This window comes from Triturus cristatus, chromosome 7, assembly GCF_964204655.1.
Source record: "Triturus cristatus chromosome 7, aTriCri1.1, whole genome shotgun sequence".
Taxonomy (NCBI): Eukaryota; Metazoa; Chordata; class Amphibia; order Caudata; family Salamandridae; genus Triturus; species Triturus cristatus.
Window position 1 is genome coordinate 278,875,211 of NC_140590.1, and position 19,593 is coordinate 278,894,803.

The 19,593-nt window shown below is 47.7% G+C and overlaps 1 protein-coding gene across 9 annotated transcripts in view; it reads right to left on the reverse strand.

Annotated features, from left to right (window-relative positions):
* PPFIA3 (PPFI scaffold protein A3) overlaps positions 1–19,593 on the reverse strand; it is a 966,668-nt gene that overhangs the window by 454,611 nt on the left and 492,464 nt on the right. For 6 of the 9 annotated variants that reach the window (XM_085616258.1, XM_085616261.1, XM_085616257.1 and 3 more), the window contains 3 exons: positions 12,467–12,614; positions 10,491–10,711; positions 8,800–9,022 (listed from right to left, as the gene is read on the reverse strand). In XM_085616258.1, coding sequence (XP_085472384.1) covers positions 8,800–9,022; positions 10,491–10,711; positions 12,467–12,614 — 592 coding nt within the window. The remainder of the gene's footprint in view (positions 1–8,799; positions 9,023–10,490; positions 10,712–12,466; positions 12,615–19,593) is intronic. The other 3 variants (XM_085616264.1, XM_085616259.1, XM_085616263.1) reach the window with 2 other exon arrangements.

Sequence of the window (19,593 nt, forward strand, 5' to 3'; positions counted from 1 at the left end):
TTGGTTATTTACTGACAGGTGCGAGGCCCAGTAGTATACCCTAATGTTTGGGAGCGCTATTCCTTCGTCATACCATCCCTTCACTAGTTTGTGCATCGCTATACGCGTTGCCCTGCCATCCCATAACAGCTTGTTGAGCTCATTATTGATTTCCCTGAAATATGATGGGGTTATCGGAAATGGTGTGTTTTGCAGGGCGTACAGAAACCTCGGGAGTGCCATCATTTTAAAGAGGGCCGCCCTACCCAAGAGGGTGAGCGGCAGTGCACGCCAGCACTGCACATCTCTGCGGAAGCGCTCCAGAGGTTTCCTAGGAGATTTTCAGCTATGAACTGGGCATCGTGCGCCGTGACATAGATGCCCAAATACTTGAACCCATCAGACACTATCTTAGCAGCACAGTTTCGCGGGAGTCGAGGCTGACCGCCGGAGAGTACATAAATATGCGATTTCGTCCAGTTTATTGTATATGCTGAGACCCGGCCGAACGCCGCGCAGATATCCATGAGGCAGTTGAGCGAGCGGGTCGGCGAGGCCAGATAGAGGACCATGTCGTCCGCGTAGAGCGATACCCGGTCCTCCCATCCCGGCTCCCACTTGAGCCCACGGATTACTTGGTCTTGGCGTATCCACGCCGCCAAGGGTTCCAGTACAAGTGCGAAGAGAAGCGGTGACAACGGACATCCCTGCCGCGTCCCCTTGGCCAGGGGGAAGGTGCCGGAGATTCTCCCATTGGCCACCACCTGCGCCATAGGTTTTGTATATAGCAGTTCCACCCATTTTATGAATTGGGGCCCAAACCCCAAATGTTGAAGTACCGCGAATAAAAATGCCCATTCCACCATATCGAACGCCATTTGTGCGTCCAAGGAAAGGATTATGGCGTCCTCTTGAATTAGAGATTTGCGTGCCATGACACTATGCACTCGCCTCAAATTTAGCGCCGTATTCCGGTGCGGCATGAACCCTGATTGATCCGGGTGAACCACCGCCCCTAAATAAGTCTGAAGCCGCATTGCCAGCACCTTGGCTAGTATCTTTGCTTCTGCGTTGATCAGGGATATAGGCCTGTATGACATGCAACTATTTGTCGGTTTAGCCGGTTTATGTATTGCTACTATCGTCTGAATGCATTGTTATCTCTGAACACTCTTACTACTGGCTCCTAGGTATAGAGCGTTCCCATAGTGCAGGCGGGAAGTCACCAATGCATGGACAAGAGTTTTCCTGGCGGCTACGGGGAGCACATCTAGGATCTTCCGAAGGCCTTTCATTATTCCAAAGCACTTTCCGGCCACCGTCCTGGTATGGTGATCAAATGAGAGCTTGGAATCCAGCCAAATCCCCAAGTTCTTGACCTGGTTGCTGGGGGTGGGAGTGGGACCCAGAGTCTGCGGCCACCACCTCGAAGACCATATTGAAGGAGCCTTTCCCACAATCAGGACTTCCGTTTTGCTGCCATTCAACTTTAAACAGTTATTTGACATCCAACCTGCTATCTCCTATAGAGAGGAGGAGAAGTTAGTGGCTGCCTCTGTATGGGATCGAGATAGAGACACTACTAGTTGTGTGTCATCCGCCTATGGCACAACACTATTGCTGTATTTCATAATGATGTTTGCCAGAGGGGCCATATAAAGATTAAAAAGAGTAGGGCTGAGTATGGAGCCCTGGGAAACCCCTTGAGCCAGCCTGATGCTCTTGGAGTAATGGGGTCGTTGGGACACTTGAAAGCTTCTGTCCTGCAGAAAAGATTTTAACCACTTCCAGGCCAGATTATCCAGCCCTCCTTCCATGAGGCATTGTAGGAGTATTGGATGGGCGACGGTATTGAATGCGGCACCGTGCCACCGTCTGCCCCTCATCTACGTGCCTGCGTATGGTTTCTGTAGACAGAAGTAGTGCTGACTCTGTAGAGTACATGGCTCGGAAACCCGATTGCGTAGGATGGAGTAAGCCGTGCTGGTTAATGTGCATTGTCAGTTGAGTATTAATCACTTTTTCCGCTATTTTAGCAAAATATGGTAAGAGACCGGGCATAGGTTCTCCAGCTGGCTTTTTTTTTTATAGGGATAACCACCGCTTCTTTCCACCTTTGTGGGACCACCCCTGAATCAAAGGAGAGTTTTAGGAGATATCTAATATAGGGGACTAGTACCTCCATGCTCTCTCTCAGAGTTTTAGGTGTCGCAGGGTCCTTTGGGGAGCCGGATTTAATACTCAAGGCCGTGTTTTTGAGATCCTCGCAGGTGGGGAGGTTAAATCTGGAGAGGCAGAGAGCTTCCTCCATGATGCACACTCTAGGCCACTCCGCTCCCCCACTGAGAGCCTCCTCCGGGAAGGTGGTATAAATCCTTACCACCTTCTCTGAGAAGAAGTCTGCTATCCGGTTGCAGAACTCCACTGAGTCGCTACTAGGAGTTGTGGTTCTGGCCAGTGACGATAGATCCTTAAAAATCACAAATAACAACCTAAAGAAGTTTTCGGCTTGCTCTATTTTTGAGTTATAATACGCGGCCCGAGTTTTCCTTATGAGCAAGTGGTAGACTTTGAGGCCAGTTTTATATTTGGCCCTCCTGTGCTCCTCTCTCCTCTCTAACTTCTTTCCAAACGCTTATTAAGGACTTAACCACCCTAAGTTCTTCGTTGAACCAGGGGGGCAGATTTTGACTATCTCCTCAGTGCACTAGTGGCCCATGGGGCAGCTCTATCTAGCGCCTCAGTTATCCTTTCGTCTAACGCGTAACAGGCGGATTCAGCATCACTTCCACCCGGTGGACCGCCCTGCTGCAGGGCGTGATTCAAGTTGCCTGATGTGAATCCATCCCATTTCCTCTGCAGTCTCCCTGTCCTGACCTTTTTCAGGAGTGGAGCGTTAGGTATCCTGGTGCTAAAGTACAAGTTACTTACCTTCAGTAGCGATGTATCTGGTAGAGACGATTCTAGCCGCAGATTCCTTAACGTAGAATTATCCCCAGGCGTGAGACTGGACCCAGAAAACTTTCTTGCCCAGCATCTCTGCGCACCGGGGGGGGCGGTACCACGAGACTCCACCCGACGTCTTCCGCGGGCGTGACGTCAGCGAGGTCACATAAGCCCAACCCTGGAGCGCGGACGTCAGTTTGCTTCAGAGAACTTTTCCGCGCCACAACGCGGAGCCATCACAATGAAACTGAGGAGAGCATGGGAACAGTGTGCGAAAAAACCAGAGAAACAATATAGCGAGAAACAAAAAGGTGAGAAACATCACCAGGTGGCAGAAGGCGACAACAGCAGGCCAGAGCAGGCAGGAAAAGAGCACAGCACCATTCTGAGGAACAAGCCTCAAGGAACACAAGGACCACCTCAACCCCCGAGGTAGAAGAGGAAGAACCGGAGGCAGGGCCCATCGGAAGAAAACACATATGCAGGTACAGAAGAGCAGCACACACCCCCAGCCGCAAAAAGCAGACAAGGCAGGGACAGCCGCACCGCCAAAAGTGCAGATGGAATAAGAAAGGCACAAGAGAATATAGCAACGGCCACAGCGGCGTAGCAGAAAAACAGGTCCGCACTGGCATGCAGAGCCAGCAGCAGACAACACCACGGAACGGTGCACCCAGGACAAGCTAGACTCCGGCCGAAGGAGAGGCCAGGCAGGGCCAAGAAGGGCCCGAACACGCCCCAAGGGAGGGGCCGACACCCTGACCCACGAAAGAAGAGAAATCTGGCAGAAAGAAAGAAGAAAGACGGGGGAAGGACCAAGCCGTCCACCTGAACACTAAAACCGGGGAAACCAGTCCCCCCTCCCCCCGGAACACCAGACAGAGGACCAAGGCGGACTGAATGCGCAAACCGCTACAATGCAATGCCGCAGACAGCAGGCCGGACTAGGCCAGCGACACAGCGATCCAGGAGAAGGACGGACAGGGACGCAATGCAAGCCACTCCAAAACCATCAGCAAGAAGGTCGCACCAGCAACTACTGTGACGCCACGGAGAGCAGAAGCCCAAAGGGCGACCACTCCTCCCCAGCACATGAGAAAGCTGTGTAATAGCTACCACTACCCCACATAGGGCAGGTTACGTCCCAGAATTTGGGAACCCTCTCAGGAAGAAGTTTCAGCAAGCAGCAGAGGACAAACAGCAAGACCTGTGGAGAAAACCGCAGATGGCTTGCCAAGCAGCCAATAAAGAATACACAGAAAGCCTAATCTCAGGCCCTACAAGGCTTACCACCAGCCAAAACCACAAGTCAAAAAAGGGCTGGACAAGCAGCCAACAGCACCAAAGTCCTATCAAAAGGCTCTGAAGGCATAACCACCACACAGAACACACAACCGGGGCTACTCGCTACAAGGCCCCAGGAAAACAATGGAAGAACACCTCCCAAAACACAGACCGACTTACAGGTCATTGAGGGCGAGGAGGAGGGGGAGGACGAAGCCCCGCAAGAAACCTCTAAATGGTAGAATCAGCAGGGACGTGGAACAAAAGAGTGCCATCAAAGGGAAGGTCCACCAACCGTTCCCTAACTTTCTCCGGGAACACACCATCCCGGAGCCAGGCATGTCGACGAAGGGCCACCGAAGCAGCCATGGTATGACCAAGCACCTCCGAAATGTCCAGAGCCGAGCGAAGAATAAATGCCGCCAGCTCCAGGCCGTCCAACACATGGTGTCTCAGATCGACAGAGGCACCCTCCTGAGAAGCGTCAGACAGAAGGGACTCCGCCGAATCCCACAAGCAAGAAGTGGCCCTAGCCAATACAGAAAGAGTGTTAAGGGCCCGCAAAGACCGCAAACCCGCACTTGTGGCGGTGAAGATATTGCGCCCCCAGGAATCTAACCAGCGGGCCTCCCGCGACAGAGGGGGGGGGGAACAACACCAATGGCAGGGAGGGGAAGGCAGTCTATAAAAGAGGGCCCCTGGCAGAGGGGTGGAGGGAAAGACAGACAGGATCATGCGGCGCAGGATGGTGGCAGTGCAGAAGTTGCTGGGGCACCGGGTCCCCCATGACAGGCCGCCCCCAAGCCCCCAAAATAGAAGTGCGGAGCGAAGCCTCAAAGGGAAGAAGCAGCTCCCAACCACCAGAACCCTGATGGAGGACCTCCAGAAGATGATCCGTGGGGAAATGGGCAGCTGGATCGCCCATGCGCAAGATTACCGCAGCTGTGGAAACAGCCTGAGCGAAGGCAGCACTCGCCTCCGTGGGGCCCCGCGGTTGGGAAAGCAGTTCCTCTGTGGGCAACGGCTGTAAGCTAAGGCGACCGTCCCCCAATCCAACCGGAGGAAGGAAAGGCCAAGCCTGGAAAGGGGGAATGGGGACTGAGGAATGGGGAACCTGAGGCGCCTCCGGCGAAGACTGCGGACGCCGTGGAAAAAGCCACATCGCGGCGACCCATCTCCGGAGAAGATGAAACCAACAACCGCCGAACCTCTGGAGAAGAGGGGGCGTCCGAAGATGAATCAACAACCCGACGCCGGCCCGGCGCCGTAGAGTCCGCGACTGATGTCAGATCAACGTCGACCGGCGCCGAAGGAGATGCCGGAACGACCTCCGCCACAACGCGTGGCGCAGGAGACCGAGGCTGGGTCGGATCCGGGGCAGCGAAGTAACGGTGCCGAAAACACGTCGACTCGACCTCCAACGAGGCAGCCGCCTGCGTGGAAGGACGAGGGGGGCCCGGGGACACGCCCTGACCCCTAGCCGGCCCCTGCGGCGCCGCCAGCGGCCGCCGGAGCCTGAGCGGCATCACCTCAGCCTCGATCAAGGCCGCCTCCTGCCCCGAGGACCGAGGGGGACTCGAGGACACGCCCCGGCAACCTCCCACGACACCACAGGGACCCCTGCGGGGGTTTGCGGTGAGGCAGAGTCACTGTGGTCCGAAGGAGGAAAACCCGAAGGGCCGCACCCCGATGGCACCACATCCTCCGAACCTGGATCCGAGCTCGTCGGCAAGGGATCCGCAGACGTCCCAGGAAGAGAAGGAGGAGAAGGAAGAGCCAACGAGGCCTGCAAGGACGCTGCATAGGCCTCCATTTGGGCTCTGGTCGCCCCCGCGCCGGGGAACGGCGGAGAGGGTGGCGATGCGCGGGCCGCACCACCCGCGGAGAACCCACACCCCCAACAGGACGGGGACCGGGCCTCGGGGACAAACTGCGACACTTACCAACAGGTGAGCGACGCCCCTGCAGCCTGCGAGAGGGACGATGTCGGAGACGGAAGCGGCGGGTCTGGAAGCCTTCCGCGGGGGATGGGACATGTGCGCCGAAAAGAGTTTCATCCAGCGCTCCTGCCGGGACTTCGGCTTCATCTGCTGACACGCCTCGCAGTCCGTGGAGTCGTGGTGCTTCCCCAAACACCACATGCAGATGGGGTGAGAATACGTCGCAGACATCTGGCGCGCGCAAGACGAGCACTCCTTAAAACCTGAAGGCATTCGCACACTGTTCTCAACAAAATCGGAAAAAGAAGGCCTGAAACTGGCCAGGTCAAGATCCGGATCCGCGTTGCACGCGGAAAAGAAGAAAACTGACGTCAGCACGCCGGGGTGGGGCTTATGTGACCTCGCTGACGTCACGCCCGGGGAGGACGTCGGGCGGAGTCGCGTGGTACCGCCCCCCCGGCGCGCAGAGATGCTGGCCAAGAAAGTTTTCCGGGTCCAGTCTCACGCCTGGGGATAATTCTACTTTAAGGAATATGCGGCTAGTAGTCTATCAGATAGGGATCAGATAATGGTCTGTCCATGGGACTGCATAAGATTTTTCAACCGTTAATTCCCCCAGTTGGCAAAAATTGGATCTAATAAGTGGCCATGTTGATGGGTCAGGAGGGCGGATTGCAGCACCAGATGTAGCGTGGCCAACTCCTGACAAAGCTCTTGCGCTGTGGTATTATCCCTAGCGTCAAAGTGTAGGTTCATGTCTCCTAACACCAGTACTTTGGAATACCGCAGTGCCGGTTGAATTACTTGTTCTCTGAGGCGAGATGCAAACTGTGCGATGTGGCCTGGTGGTCTGTATATTAAAAAACCTTTTAAGACATAATTCGAATCCACCGTAATAGTGAAGAAGCCTGCCTCACTGGCTTCAATTGTCACCGGTTCTAATGAGCATTGTACCGATAGCTTATGAATATTAGCTATCCCTCCCCCCTGTTCATTTTACGATCAAGTCTAGCGATCCCATAATTCAAAGGGAGAGCCTCAAGGATTTCTGGTGCAGAGTCTTCATTTAACCAGGTTTCCATCAGAAACATGATATCTGGTTGATTATCAGCCAGGTAATCGTGAAGCTCATATTTGTGCCTTTTGAGGGATCTGCAATTGTATCATTTTAAGATCCTACTGGTCGACACACAAATAAAGAGGAAAAAGGCACATTTCCAGGGCCAAGCTCTAGATGGTGGAATAATACACAGCATGTGAATCCATAAATGATTCAAACAGCAAAAAATAATGATGCTTTCTACTCCAATTCCCAATTACGTTGTCCTATCACTCACTCCCATCTTATTACAAGCTAGCTAATGCAATCTGTTTTCAGGCTGACCAAAATGAACACCACTTGCATGCATTACTAGTGGTTAGGTTTTTGCCTACCCAGGATTTAGCCTGTATGGAATAACCTTATCAAATTTTTTAGACAGAAAAATCACATCTGACTTTGGCTGTAAAAGCAGCCAAGTCTCACGCTGCTTTTTCCCAACAGTTTGGGTTGGAGTATTCCCACTGGAGCAGGGTCAGTCTGATTTGCACATGCTTGGGTTCAAAATCAGGTGGCACGATGTGCAAAATAACGGACGGAGGTGCGACTTGAGAAATTACCAGTGGCAGAGATTCAATTCATGCAATGCTTCTCTGCTAAAAAAAAAACAAAAAATGACTTTCCCTTCCCTCCCCAATTTCACCCACCTTCCTCCCTCACCCCACAGCCCACGCACCGGCCCCTGCATACATTCATATCACCTGCTCTGAACCGTGTAATTACGTGTGTAAAACCACTAGGAATCGGGAATTCCATGCAGTTTCGTGGCCTATGGGGAATGGGGAAAAATCAGATTACACAGTAATTTCCAATTCCCCAACAGCAGTTACACAGGAATGCATCTAAAGGCCTTCCTAAGAACATGTGCCCTAATGTAGGAGCACAAAAGCACAGGAAAGACCCTCCCTAGAGCAACTCTAAACTCCTTCCAAAATCAAAGGGCCTGCACAGTCAAAGGGGACTGATAGTCAATTGTGCTGGCAAGGAAATCCTGTAGCACCATTCTAGAACTACGAAGGTCATGGTGAATTACTATATAGAAGAAGTTCTTACTGCAGAGAAAAAGGTGGGTACTACTCAGATCAAGTAGGACCTAGCTAAAAGTTACACCATACTATATGAAAAGTTAATTACGCAGGACTTCCACAAGTAATGCCCCACAACTGGGATAATAACAGGGCATGTCCAGAAGAACATTCACCCTCCTTGATCCTGCAGGGTATTGCAAAAAAGATTATCAAGCTTGGGTTGGGACATGGTAAAAGAAAATGTTATTTATGTTATGTAAGCTCTCATTGCTTAAGTCACAGCAGGACACTAATGCATGGAAGCTCAGAAAGCTAAGGTCTTGGCAGGATACTACAAGAAGTAATCCAACATTGCTACGGTCATGACAGGGCACTACCAAATTAACTACTGGGGTCATGAGTCATGACAGGGAATTACTTAAAGATATATGACACTGCTGGTGTCTTAGGAGGGCACTGCTTAAAGGAATATCATGTATTATTATGATTTCATATTCAGCTGTAGTGCTAAAATGATTCTTACGAATTTGTCGCCCTCGCGTGCTGGGCTGTGCGGGGTTATCCGGGGCGTGGAGTGCCCGCTGCTTGGGGGAGATGGGCTGGCCAGCGTGGAACTGGTGACGGATGTGGGGATGGTATTGGCAGAGCGGTATCGACCCAGCGATCCATCCAGTGTTGCACTGCTCACCCTGCTCTCGATCTCCTCTGCTCGCAGCTCTGTTGTTTCCTTCTCCTCCTGTATCAACCTACAAAGTAACAGATGCGATACGGTTACTATTTTTCCAGCTGCCAATATTCCACTTCAGATTTGTTCTCTAGCCCCACCCCAGTTATTTATTCCTCTTATGACTGTGGTCTTCTGACGGGTCTCTTTCTCCCTCTAGTAGCCTTTGCACTCCAGCTCCTATTGAGTCTTACCAACTACTTATTTGGCTCTCTGGTCTCTTTCACCTGTGCCCAATCCATATATTCGCTCTGTAGCAAATGCCCACTCTACCTTCTAACCCTCTCTGTGCGCATCCTTGTACACTCCAATGGGCCAGTGTTCCGCCATTCAACTCTATGTGCCTCCCCTATCACACCCTAATAACTGTACGTCCTTTGCTCCTATGCACAGTCTCATTTGACATCCAACCATCGCCGCACTCTTTAACCTTTCCATTTTCTCTCATCAGAATATAATCACCCTGCTGCTCCCCCATACCCTTCCTCCACTCACCCTACCTAGCTCAGCTCCAAGTCAAGTAACACTTTCAAACTTGATGCAGCATTAATTTCTTTATTCCCCCCTCAAAATTATCTATACCTCAGGTTCCTACAAAACTTTTTAAATGTAAAGCTTTAAAGCCCAATGTTATTTGACAGTGCCAAACCTTTTAAGGCCGCAATCCAGTCTACCCCCAACCCAACTCTCTTCACCCCTCAAACCTCTTTGAACCCCAAGCCTCTATACTCAAATTGTCTATAACCCACAAAACAGCGCAAAATAAACCCCTCTACATTTACCATACTCACTCCCTCAAATGTCTACGCAGTCAAACTAATCCAAACATACGACCCTCTAAATTCGATCCAAGTCTCATTAGCTTTTCTTCATTCACTGCTCAATCCAGTCCATCCCTAAAACATCTACCCCAAACGTTAAGTAACTCATCATACTTCTCTAGACCCCAGGCCCTCTATCCCAACACAATCGATCCAACCCATCAAATATCTCTACACACCAAATTTCTTAACCTTAATACGGTCTGCCCCCTCAAAGCTCTCGAATCCTGTCCATGTTACCTCTGCCTACACCACCTACTCAAACCTCCCAATACACAAAGCCTTTAACCCAAACTTGATCTGCTACAACCCTCTCCTTCCACTGCCTCAAAATACTCTAAACCCCATCTCTAGATTTAATTCTTACTTCTAAAGATACCAAGCCTCACAACAACAGCTGCTTCCACAGTTTCAAAGCGCCTCTACCATAGCGTTCTCCATCCCTTTCAAAATCTCTAAAGCCCAAGTATTTACAGCCCAAACGTCGCTGCTTGTTAAATATCTTTCTATTTAAGGATCTTTCATGTACAGACTTCTCTGCCCCTTAAAATCCCTTTACATCCTATTAATTTTTTCCAGAGTGGATTTGCCTTTCTCTACATCCCACTTGCAGTACCAGTCCCAACAACCTAAATATCTCTATTGATCCTGTCACTCATAGCCTCTTACTTGATCTCCTTGTTGATTGCTTCTAGTTGCTCCTGCAACATGATGGCGAGCGTCTGCACATCCGTCTGTCCGCTCGGAGACAGCAGATCTGCTGAACTGAAGATTGTGTCCCGGTCATCGTCGTCTGAGCCATCCATGTCCCCCTCGAAGGACTGGGATACGTTGGACAGAACGTTACCCTGCTGAGCCCGTTCCCATTCCTGTTTGCCAAGGATGCCAATCTACAATTAAAACAGCATTCAGGATGGAGAATTCTCTTGGAGCTAGTCCGGTCGATCATGCGATCATGCATCCCTCACACACACTCCAATTGCAACAGCATCATGGTTCTAAGGACTACTCATCTGTATCAAAACAGTACGTCTGAAATTAGAACAGACATTAAGAGCCATGTCAATTCGAGAAGGATGGTGGAGGTCTCAAATTATCTGAATCTACCCAAAATTGAATCTTGCCTGAGAATTAATATTTGGTAAGGTAACTGACTCATTCGATGCATTTATGGAGTGTTCAGCCTTGAAAGTGGATATTGAGTGAAGGGAGAAAATGGGGGATACTTGAACTATAGAAATATAAAATACCATTAAATAAGATTTACAAAACCAGCAACATAGATTATAAAAAAATATCAGTGAAAAATCCTCCATTTTAAAAATCTTTATCATGTAGTAATAAAGTATTTGTAAAGATTGTTGGTTGCACAGTCATCTCAAATTGGGCTATCTAAGTCAGTCTAAAAAGATCTGAGCAAATATTGCAAGTGTTAATGGCTTTTGTCATTCAGCGGAAGAGAGAAACCTTTGCAAGGAACTTTCTTGCAGAGCAGGAAGGGAAGAAGATTCATTTGCTAGAGCAGATCAATCTCAACCAATACCATCCCTATTGGGGTATGGTCTTTTCTCATATGTGCAAACGTGGTACTCAATTCAGTAATATTTTGCCTGCTCTATATGAAGGCACGCCCAATAAAAATAGATACAGCTTATGTGGCACGAACTAGCATTCCTGTGTCCCGAATACCCTGAAAACACACTATCTTTTGGGAAAAAGGCCATTATGACTGTACTTTCAAGATGATAGCATGCATAGAACTGCAGACTGGCCATGGAGCCAGATCAGTAGCATCAGTAGGATTCAAGGTCTGTGCTATACCAAGTGGTGATAGCAGACATAATTCTGATAATGGGAACGGGTTCACTGTTCATGTCTATGATAAAGTATGCTGAAAAGAGACATTACTCACTGTCTATAGTAATATTTGCTGAAGAGAGACATAATTCATGGACAATTAGATTTTAATAGCTCTGAAAAATCTGCAAACAAAACTAAGACATTTTCACTTTAACACAACTACAGAACAACTCACCACCAACCAACAATTTCAACTACCAGAAGCACCAAAAAAGGAAAATGGCAGAAACTCACCCAGCCATGGATCCAAGAGGAAGGCAGAACAGAAGGAAAGTTGTGTTAACAGAGTTTAGAATTAATCAAAAGCAAGATAGGTACACTCCACATGCACACAGCCACTAAAGGAAAAGGAAAGAGCAAGAAAGGCAGAAAAGGAGAAGGAAGAGAGGAAGAGAGGAAGAGGGACAGAGGAAGATGAATAAAGGGAAAACTAGAGGAAAGAACAGGTAAATGTAAGAGATACAAAGAGAGGGGAAGAAAGGGACAAAGGAGAAACAGAAATTGATTGATGGCAAGAAATAAGGGTAGACAGTGGGGGAAAGAAAACCCAAGAAACAGAAAATTAGAAAGTCAAAGCACAAAAAGAAGGCCACAATAAATAAGGAAATGAAAGAACACAAGGACATATATGAATGGGCCAAAAATGAATTGTGAATTAAAAATGAAAGCAAATAAAGGAAAAGAAACTAATAAATGTGGTTACAAAGCAAAAGGACACTCAAAACAACAGCTACTGTACTGCACCAGCACTGGCTTCCTTGCCCATTTCCCTGTGTGCACATTACCTTACACGAGTCATCCTTCATGGCAGCCCAGCGCCCTTTTTTCGGCCGGCGAATGACTGCAGTACTGCTGTAGTGATCCATATGGCTGCCCATGGGCAGAGTAGGGGCTTGGGAATAGCGCAGCTCCAAGGCACTGCCAGGCAAAGACCTACAGAGAAAAAAAGATTAAGGTGGAAAGTTCTCTGCAGGTATGACTCCAGACTCGCAACACCACTATGTATTCTCATGATGCACTGAAGAGCACTGTTCTAGGAAGTCCAGCACAAGGGCATAGATCCCACTAAAACTTCAGAGTACTCTATGGTGTTAACTTATTCAATATAGAGGTGACAGCTCAGTGCTCACTGCTAGCTCCCGCTGCCCAGCTCATTTCTGAGTAATGAGTATCTTTGTTCCATGTGTCCTATGCGCAGTTGGGTGCAGAACAGAAATTTGTAGACTAAGCTTACTTCTGCTGAGCATCAAAGATATCTGTAATAGTTCTGTACCTCACTGATTAACATTTGAGCTCTCAGCCCTCACCATATGCATTGAAGATGAGCATCTCTGGCCCTTTGCTCACTTTGTCCCTTGGTGATAAGTATGTCACATTTGTGTGCTGACTTTGTGCCTGGGCGCCGAGTATCTACGATCATCATGCCCATCTCAAACCATACAAGAAAGGAACAGGAACCGGAGGGGCTATTCAGTACCTGAGGGATGTAGATCTCATGCTCTCAATTCACGCTTCAAACCTGCTACAAACTAGTTCATCCCTTTCCGCCATGTTTTAAAGCTAATGGGAGCTTTTCAGATCTAAGGGGACAGTGACCCCAGAGCAGCGAGGAGGTTCTGATTGGCATGTGTAAGTGTGGTATGAGTTTTGAAACTGAAATCTGCGGGCTATAAATTACTGGGTTAATCATAATGTGAGGGGATGTTTAAAAACCTAAACGATAGCCAGTGAACTCTGGTATTATTGCTCTTTTAGCTCATTCCATAACATCATAATAGTATCACAAGTTAGATATTGGCAAACTGTCACCTGCGATGTGTTCAAAGTGCTTTGTGTCTGCGGTGCGGACGTAAATGGAGAAAGATTAAGAAATTGACATCACTGGGTAAGATTGTCTATTATATGTAGTTTCACTCTGTCATTCCCCACTGGGAAAGGGAGTTGGAGGGGTCAGGAGGTTAACGTATGGAGTGATAGCAGGACCTTACAGTGCTACCTATTAGTACATGAGAGCATTGCTGTTCAATGTTCCAGATCCAGTCTAGCACCTGGTTATAGTCCAAAGGTGAAGAATCTGCAGTTACAGTTACCCAGAGTATCCACCAGAAAGAATATTAACAAAGGTAATTAACTTGTTCTTCTAAGAAGTAGGAACACATTGTTGAGTATCAGCTCAATCAGAGTTACTTTCCTGGTTTGGATGGGGAAATATACCTGTGTGGGCTCAGTAGCAATAGTCAAAAGATATCAGAAAAAAGTTATAAAAAAAATAGAGGGGCCATAGGCCTAACTTGTCTGCTAGTGGCCACACGTCGTTCAGACCTCCTCTATACTGACATCTTCAAGAGACCGTACCCAAGTCTTCAAGAGGCCCATCGGGCAGTAATACTTAAGATACTGTCTTACCCAGCCGCAGGTACGGCTAGAGTGGTGACAGTATCTTCAATTTTAGGCTGACACATGCGGGGTAAGTGGGCGTCTGAAATTATTGTCTTAAGTCCCTCCATAAAAGCTTTTATAAAAGGAATTTTAAACAAAGATATGTGTGCTGCAATTGCCTCAAGTTGCAATGTTATAGAAGTATATGCTAATCCTGCAGCTTTTAAATGCAATAGGTATAAAATAGGTGTTTGTACTTTTGCATGAAAAGGGTCAACGTTTTGCTTGTGACAGAACATAACAAAGCATTACATTTTGCTGCATAACATTGCCTTGTAGTTGGTTTACGAGCCTCTTTAAGAATGTTCATACAATGAATGACCGGTACTTATAAAGCGCACAGCTACTCCAGCAGGAGTGCCCCGGTGCTAACAGTTCTCACATGGCTGCCCTACTAGGGGTTTCGCTCTTAAAAAGCCATGTTTTCAGCTGTTTCTTGAAGTGGGTAAGATCTGTTGATGCTCTCAGCGCTACTGGCAGTTTGTTCCATGCTTGGTCTCCAAGGAAGCCGAAGGATCTACCACCTCTACACATCAGGCGTGTTTTGGGGATGCAGGCCAAATCGGCTGAGGATGATCTGAGTGCTCTAGTAGGTGTTATGTTATGGGGGATTTGTAGAGTGCACGGCTACTCAAAAAGAGTGTCCCGGCGGTGTGTAGCGGCTAGCTCGCTTTCTAAGGTATTCGACGCCCATGGCATGGAAGGCTATGAAGAAGATTACCATCGCCTTGAATTTTATCCGCTCACTTACTGGAAGCCAATGTAAGGACTTAAGATGAGATGTCATATGCAACCTGGGTTTCAGGCTGAGAATCGCCCTGGCTGCTGAATTTTGCACTACCTGAAGGCGCTGAAGAAGGTAGCCCGGTAGTCCCAGGTAGAGGGTATTGGCATAGTCCAATCTGGACATGACCAGCCCCTGCACCACTGTCTTCCTGGAATCCGGGGGGAAAAGCAGAAGGAATTTCTCCAACATCCGGAGCAAGCCAAAAAGGGTACCCACTAGGGCCTGAACCTGGGACCGCATTGAGAGCTTATTATCGATATAGATACCCAGGTTTTTGACTGTAGTTTGGGAATCACAGGGAATGGACAGTTCGGTGGGCCACCATTGGCTCCAATTGTTCACAGCAGGCTGGCCGAAGAAGACGATCTCGGTTTTATCAGGATTGCACTTGAGCTGGTCCTCCTTCAGAAATCTAAAAACCTTTGTGAGGCAAGATCTAATTGCATCCCAATTGAAATCTGTGCCTTTTTCGCATGTGAAAATCAGCTGAGTATCATCAGCATAAGAAATTATTTTGGCGCCCTGTGCCTCCACCAGGGATGCTAGGGGTGACATGTATAAATTAAAAAGAGTTGGACTTAATGAGGAGCCTTGCGGGATGCCGACCTGCGTGCTGGGCATAGAGGCTGAAAACGGGGGATTCCAGATAACCTGTTCTCTATCCTCCAAAAAGGATGTTATTCAGGCTAGTGCCCTCCATTCGTTGCCCATTTTCCTCAGTCTGTCAAGGAGCATCCCGTGGGGTACCGTATCGAATGCCGCCGACAGATCGAGTGAAATGAGAATCGCTCTGCCCCCATGGTCCAACTTGTCTCGGAGATGTTCCGTCACCTCCAGCAGGGCTGTCTCGGTGCCCTAACACCAGATTGCATGGGGCGCAGGAGATTGTGATCCTCCGCATACTCCATGTGTACTTTGGTAACATGTTTCTCCAATACTTTGGAGAAGGCCGGGACAAGGGAAATGGGTCTGTAGTCCGTAGGAACATTGGGGTCTGCATTTGGTTTTTATAGGAGTAGCCTGCTTCCAGAGTGGCAGCACAGCGCCCGAAAGAGGGGACTGAGAAGGCAAAGATATTTTATTGAGGGCTTGAGGGCAATCTTGAGGTAAATGTAAGTATCCAAATTCTAAGACTTCAGGAGCCAAATTGCAAGATTAATTTCTTTAGGATATGGATGTCTTGGTGTTACGTGGTTCTGTGAGTAGGTCCGGGTTCAGGTGAAGCTCCTCATGTGAGACTGAAGACAGTTCCAGGAGTGTTGAAAACCATGGTTGTCAAGCACATGTTGGAGCTATTAGTATCACGGTGAGAGATGTCCGTCTGAGATTCCTGACCACTAATGGAAGTAGTGGGAGAGGTGGAAAAGCATATGCAAATATCCCTGACCAGTTCATCCATAGAGCATTACCTTCTGATTTATGGTGTGGGTACCTGCATGTGAAGTGTGGGCATTTCATGTTTTCTTTTGTTGCAAACAGGTCTATCTCTGGAAACCACCACTTGTGAAAGTATGGTTGAAAAACATTGGGGTGAATCTCCCATTTGTGGCCCTTTTGATGCGTTCTGCTTAGAAAGTCAGCAATTTGATTGCTTGTCCATGGGATATGTTCTGCTAGGAGACTAATGTTGTGATGTATTGCTAATCTCTATATTTTTTGTGCTACCTGAGATATCTGGAGAGAGTGTGCCCCCCGCTCCCCATTTTTGTAAATAATATACTGTTGTCATATAGTCTGTTCGAATTAGTACAACTTTGTGTTGCAGGTGATGTAGGAAGGCTCTGATTGCTAGATGAACAACTTGCAGCTCTAGGTGACTGATATGGAGATTCTTGTATTTGGAACCCATATTCTCTGAATGGTTAGGTTGTGGAGATGTGCACCCCAAGCTGTTAGGGAAGCATCTGTTGTGAGTATTATCTGGGGGACTGGGTCCTGAAACAGCCGCCCTTTCATTAAATTCTGTGGTTTCCACAACTGCAGAGTGATCTGTTCGGCAGTCTACCAACAGGTAGGTGACCCAGTGATTGAGTCCACTGTTGAGATAGACATTGTTGTAGAGATTGTTGTATAGGTCTCATATTTAGACGGGCATGTGGTACTATGTGAATACAGGATGCCACTATTCCTAGAAGTCTGAGAAATATTTTTGCAGGAGGTTGATTTCCTGTGTGAAACTGTTGAATTAATGTTACTATGTTGCGTACCCTGTCTGAGTTTGGGTATCCTAGAGCTGATTGTGTGTTCAGTATAGCACCTAGATACGACTGAGTTTTGTCTGGTTGTAGATGAGATTTTTATAGATTGATGGTAAACCCTAGTTGATGTAGCAAAGCTAAGGTTTTTTTGAGTGTTTGGTTGCAAAGAAAGTAGTTGTTTGCTTTGATTAACAGTCGTCTAGATATGGGAAAACATGAATATTTTGTCTGCATAGATGTGCTGCTACTACTGCTAGACAATTTGTGAAGACTGTGGTGCTGTGGTAATTCCAAATGGAAGAACCTTGAACTGATCATGTTTTCCTTAAAATAGAAATCAGAGGTATTTCCTGTGTGCAGGGTGTAGTGGTATGTGGAAACAGGCGTCCTTTAGATCTAAAGTCACCATGAAATCTCTTTCTTGTAATAATGGAATGATATCTTGGAGATTTACCATATGGAAGTGTTCCTATATGATGAAATGATTTAATGGTCGGAGATTGAGAATGGGACATAGGGACCAATCTTTTTTGGGTATAAGGAAGTATAGTGAATATACTCCTGTTCCTTGAAATTGTGGTGTAACTATTTCTAGTGCTCCTTTTTTGTAATAGAAGAGATCTCTTTTTTGCAGAAGGGTATGATGTTATACAGATAGTTTGCATTTGCGAGGTGGACAATAACCATGTTGGATAATGTCCAAGACCTATTGGTCTGTTGTGATTTGACAGGTGTTAGATATTCTGGGGGAATTGTAAGTAAGTCACTGTTTGTTACTGGGATTTGAGGAACGGGTGTTGTTTCCTCTGCCTCTTCCTTTAAAACATTTTCCTCTATAAGAGCCTCTGTAGAAAGCTCTAGGCGTAGAGCTTTGTCCCTGATTCTTTTATTGTGGCGGTATATGTGGTGGCAGTTTTTGCACCAGGTTTGTAATTGGGCCAACGAAAAGAACCATGGTAGGTGTTAGTTTGCAGGGATCCCATTGATTTTGCTACCTTGTGTCCTTCTTCATCTTTTCAAGGGCTGTGTCTACTTGCGGGCCGAATGGTAGATTTAATATGGCCTGCTGTACCTCAGGTTTAAATCCTGACACCCTTAGCCATGCATGTCTAGGTTAGGATACTGGTGTTAATACCCCAGCAGCGGTGTCAGCTGCATCTAGTGCACATCTTATGGAATTGTTAGTAATAAGTTTACCTTCATTCACTATTTCCTGACCCTCTTTTTGTGCTCGTCTGGGAAATGATGGAGGAGCCCCTCCATATTGTCCCAGTGGGCCCTTTCATACCTTGCTAATAAGGCTTGGCTATATGCCAATGATTAGCTGCTTGTGCCACAACTCTTTTACCACAGGCATCTATGAGCTTGGATTCTTTCTCTGGAAGTGGAGCATCTCTAGTTGTTTCTGAGTTTGCTCTTTTCCTGGCATTTGACACTACCAAAGAGTGTGGGGTGAGTTGGCCTTTAATAAAAATGGGGCCTGATGGTGGTTCCTTGTACTTTTTGTCAATGTGTGTAGGAATGATCCTTGCTTCGACTGGGTCCTTAAAAACTTCAACTGAATGACGGGTCATACCCTTGAGTAAAGGTAAGTATAGTGCCCCTCTTTGTGTAGTAGGCAAAGTCTTGCATAGAAAATCCTCCTCTATAGAATCGTTATATAAAGGAACTTGATGGAACGCTGCTGCACGTGCTATTAGATTCTGATAAGCAGAGGCATCATCAGGTGCTGAAAGGTGAGTGGGATAAAAGTCAGGATCCGTGTCTGCTTGAGGTTCAATGTCATCAATATGCAAAGGATCCCCTGGTTGTTTATCATCTGGAATATCCTGATCCTCCCGTACTGTAGACTGAGGGTATGTGTTACCTGCCTCTGATAAATGTGGTGAGTGAGGTTGTGGAGTAGGTGTTTGGGATCTTCTATACAGGTTAAACAGGAACGTCCAATGCCTCTTTAAAACTCAACTGCTTCTTGGAAGTGTGTTGTTTTGGTGGATGTATCGTACTTTTTTTAGTTCCAGGCTGAATTTGCCGTGTCTTTTGTTTTAGATTGAGCTTTTGCTGAAATCAGCAGCGTCACTATGGGGGTGCGGGGGGTGCGGAGCGCACCGGGTGACACCCTCACATGGGGTGACACCCAGCAGGGCGCAGGGGTAGGGCGAAGGAAGTGCGGAGCGAGGTTGCCTGCCTCTGATCACCGAGTTGTGGGCCCATCTTTTGAGCTGTCTGGAGGCCTGCGAAGACTACTTTCAGGCACAGCAGCTCTGTGTACAAGCTGAGACCCCTCGCCTGCTAGCCCGGCAGTTCTTCTCTTACTTAAGACAGTGGCTGCAAGACGGAGTTCTCACTCTTTCCTCTTCTTTCTTTTATTTGCTCCCCTGTGAAATGGATCCAAAAAGAAAATCACTTTTGCTGGAAAATCAATGTCGTATTTTTCTGACATTTAATTCCAAAGTGCAGCATCGGGAATAAAAGTTTAAAAATATGC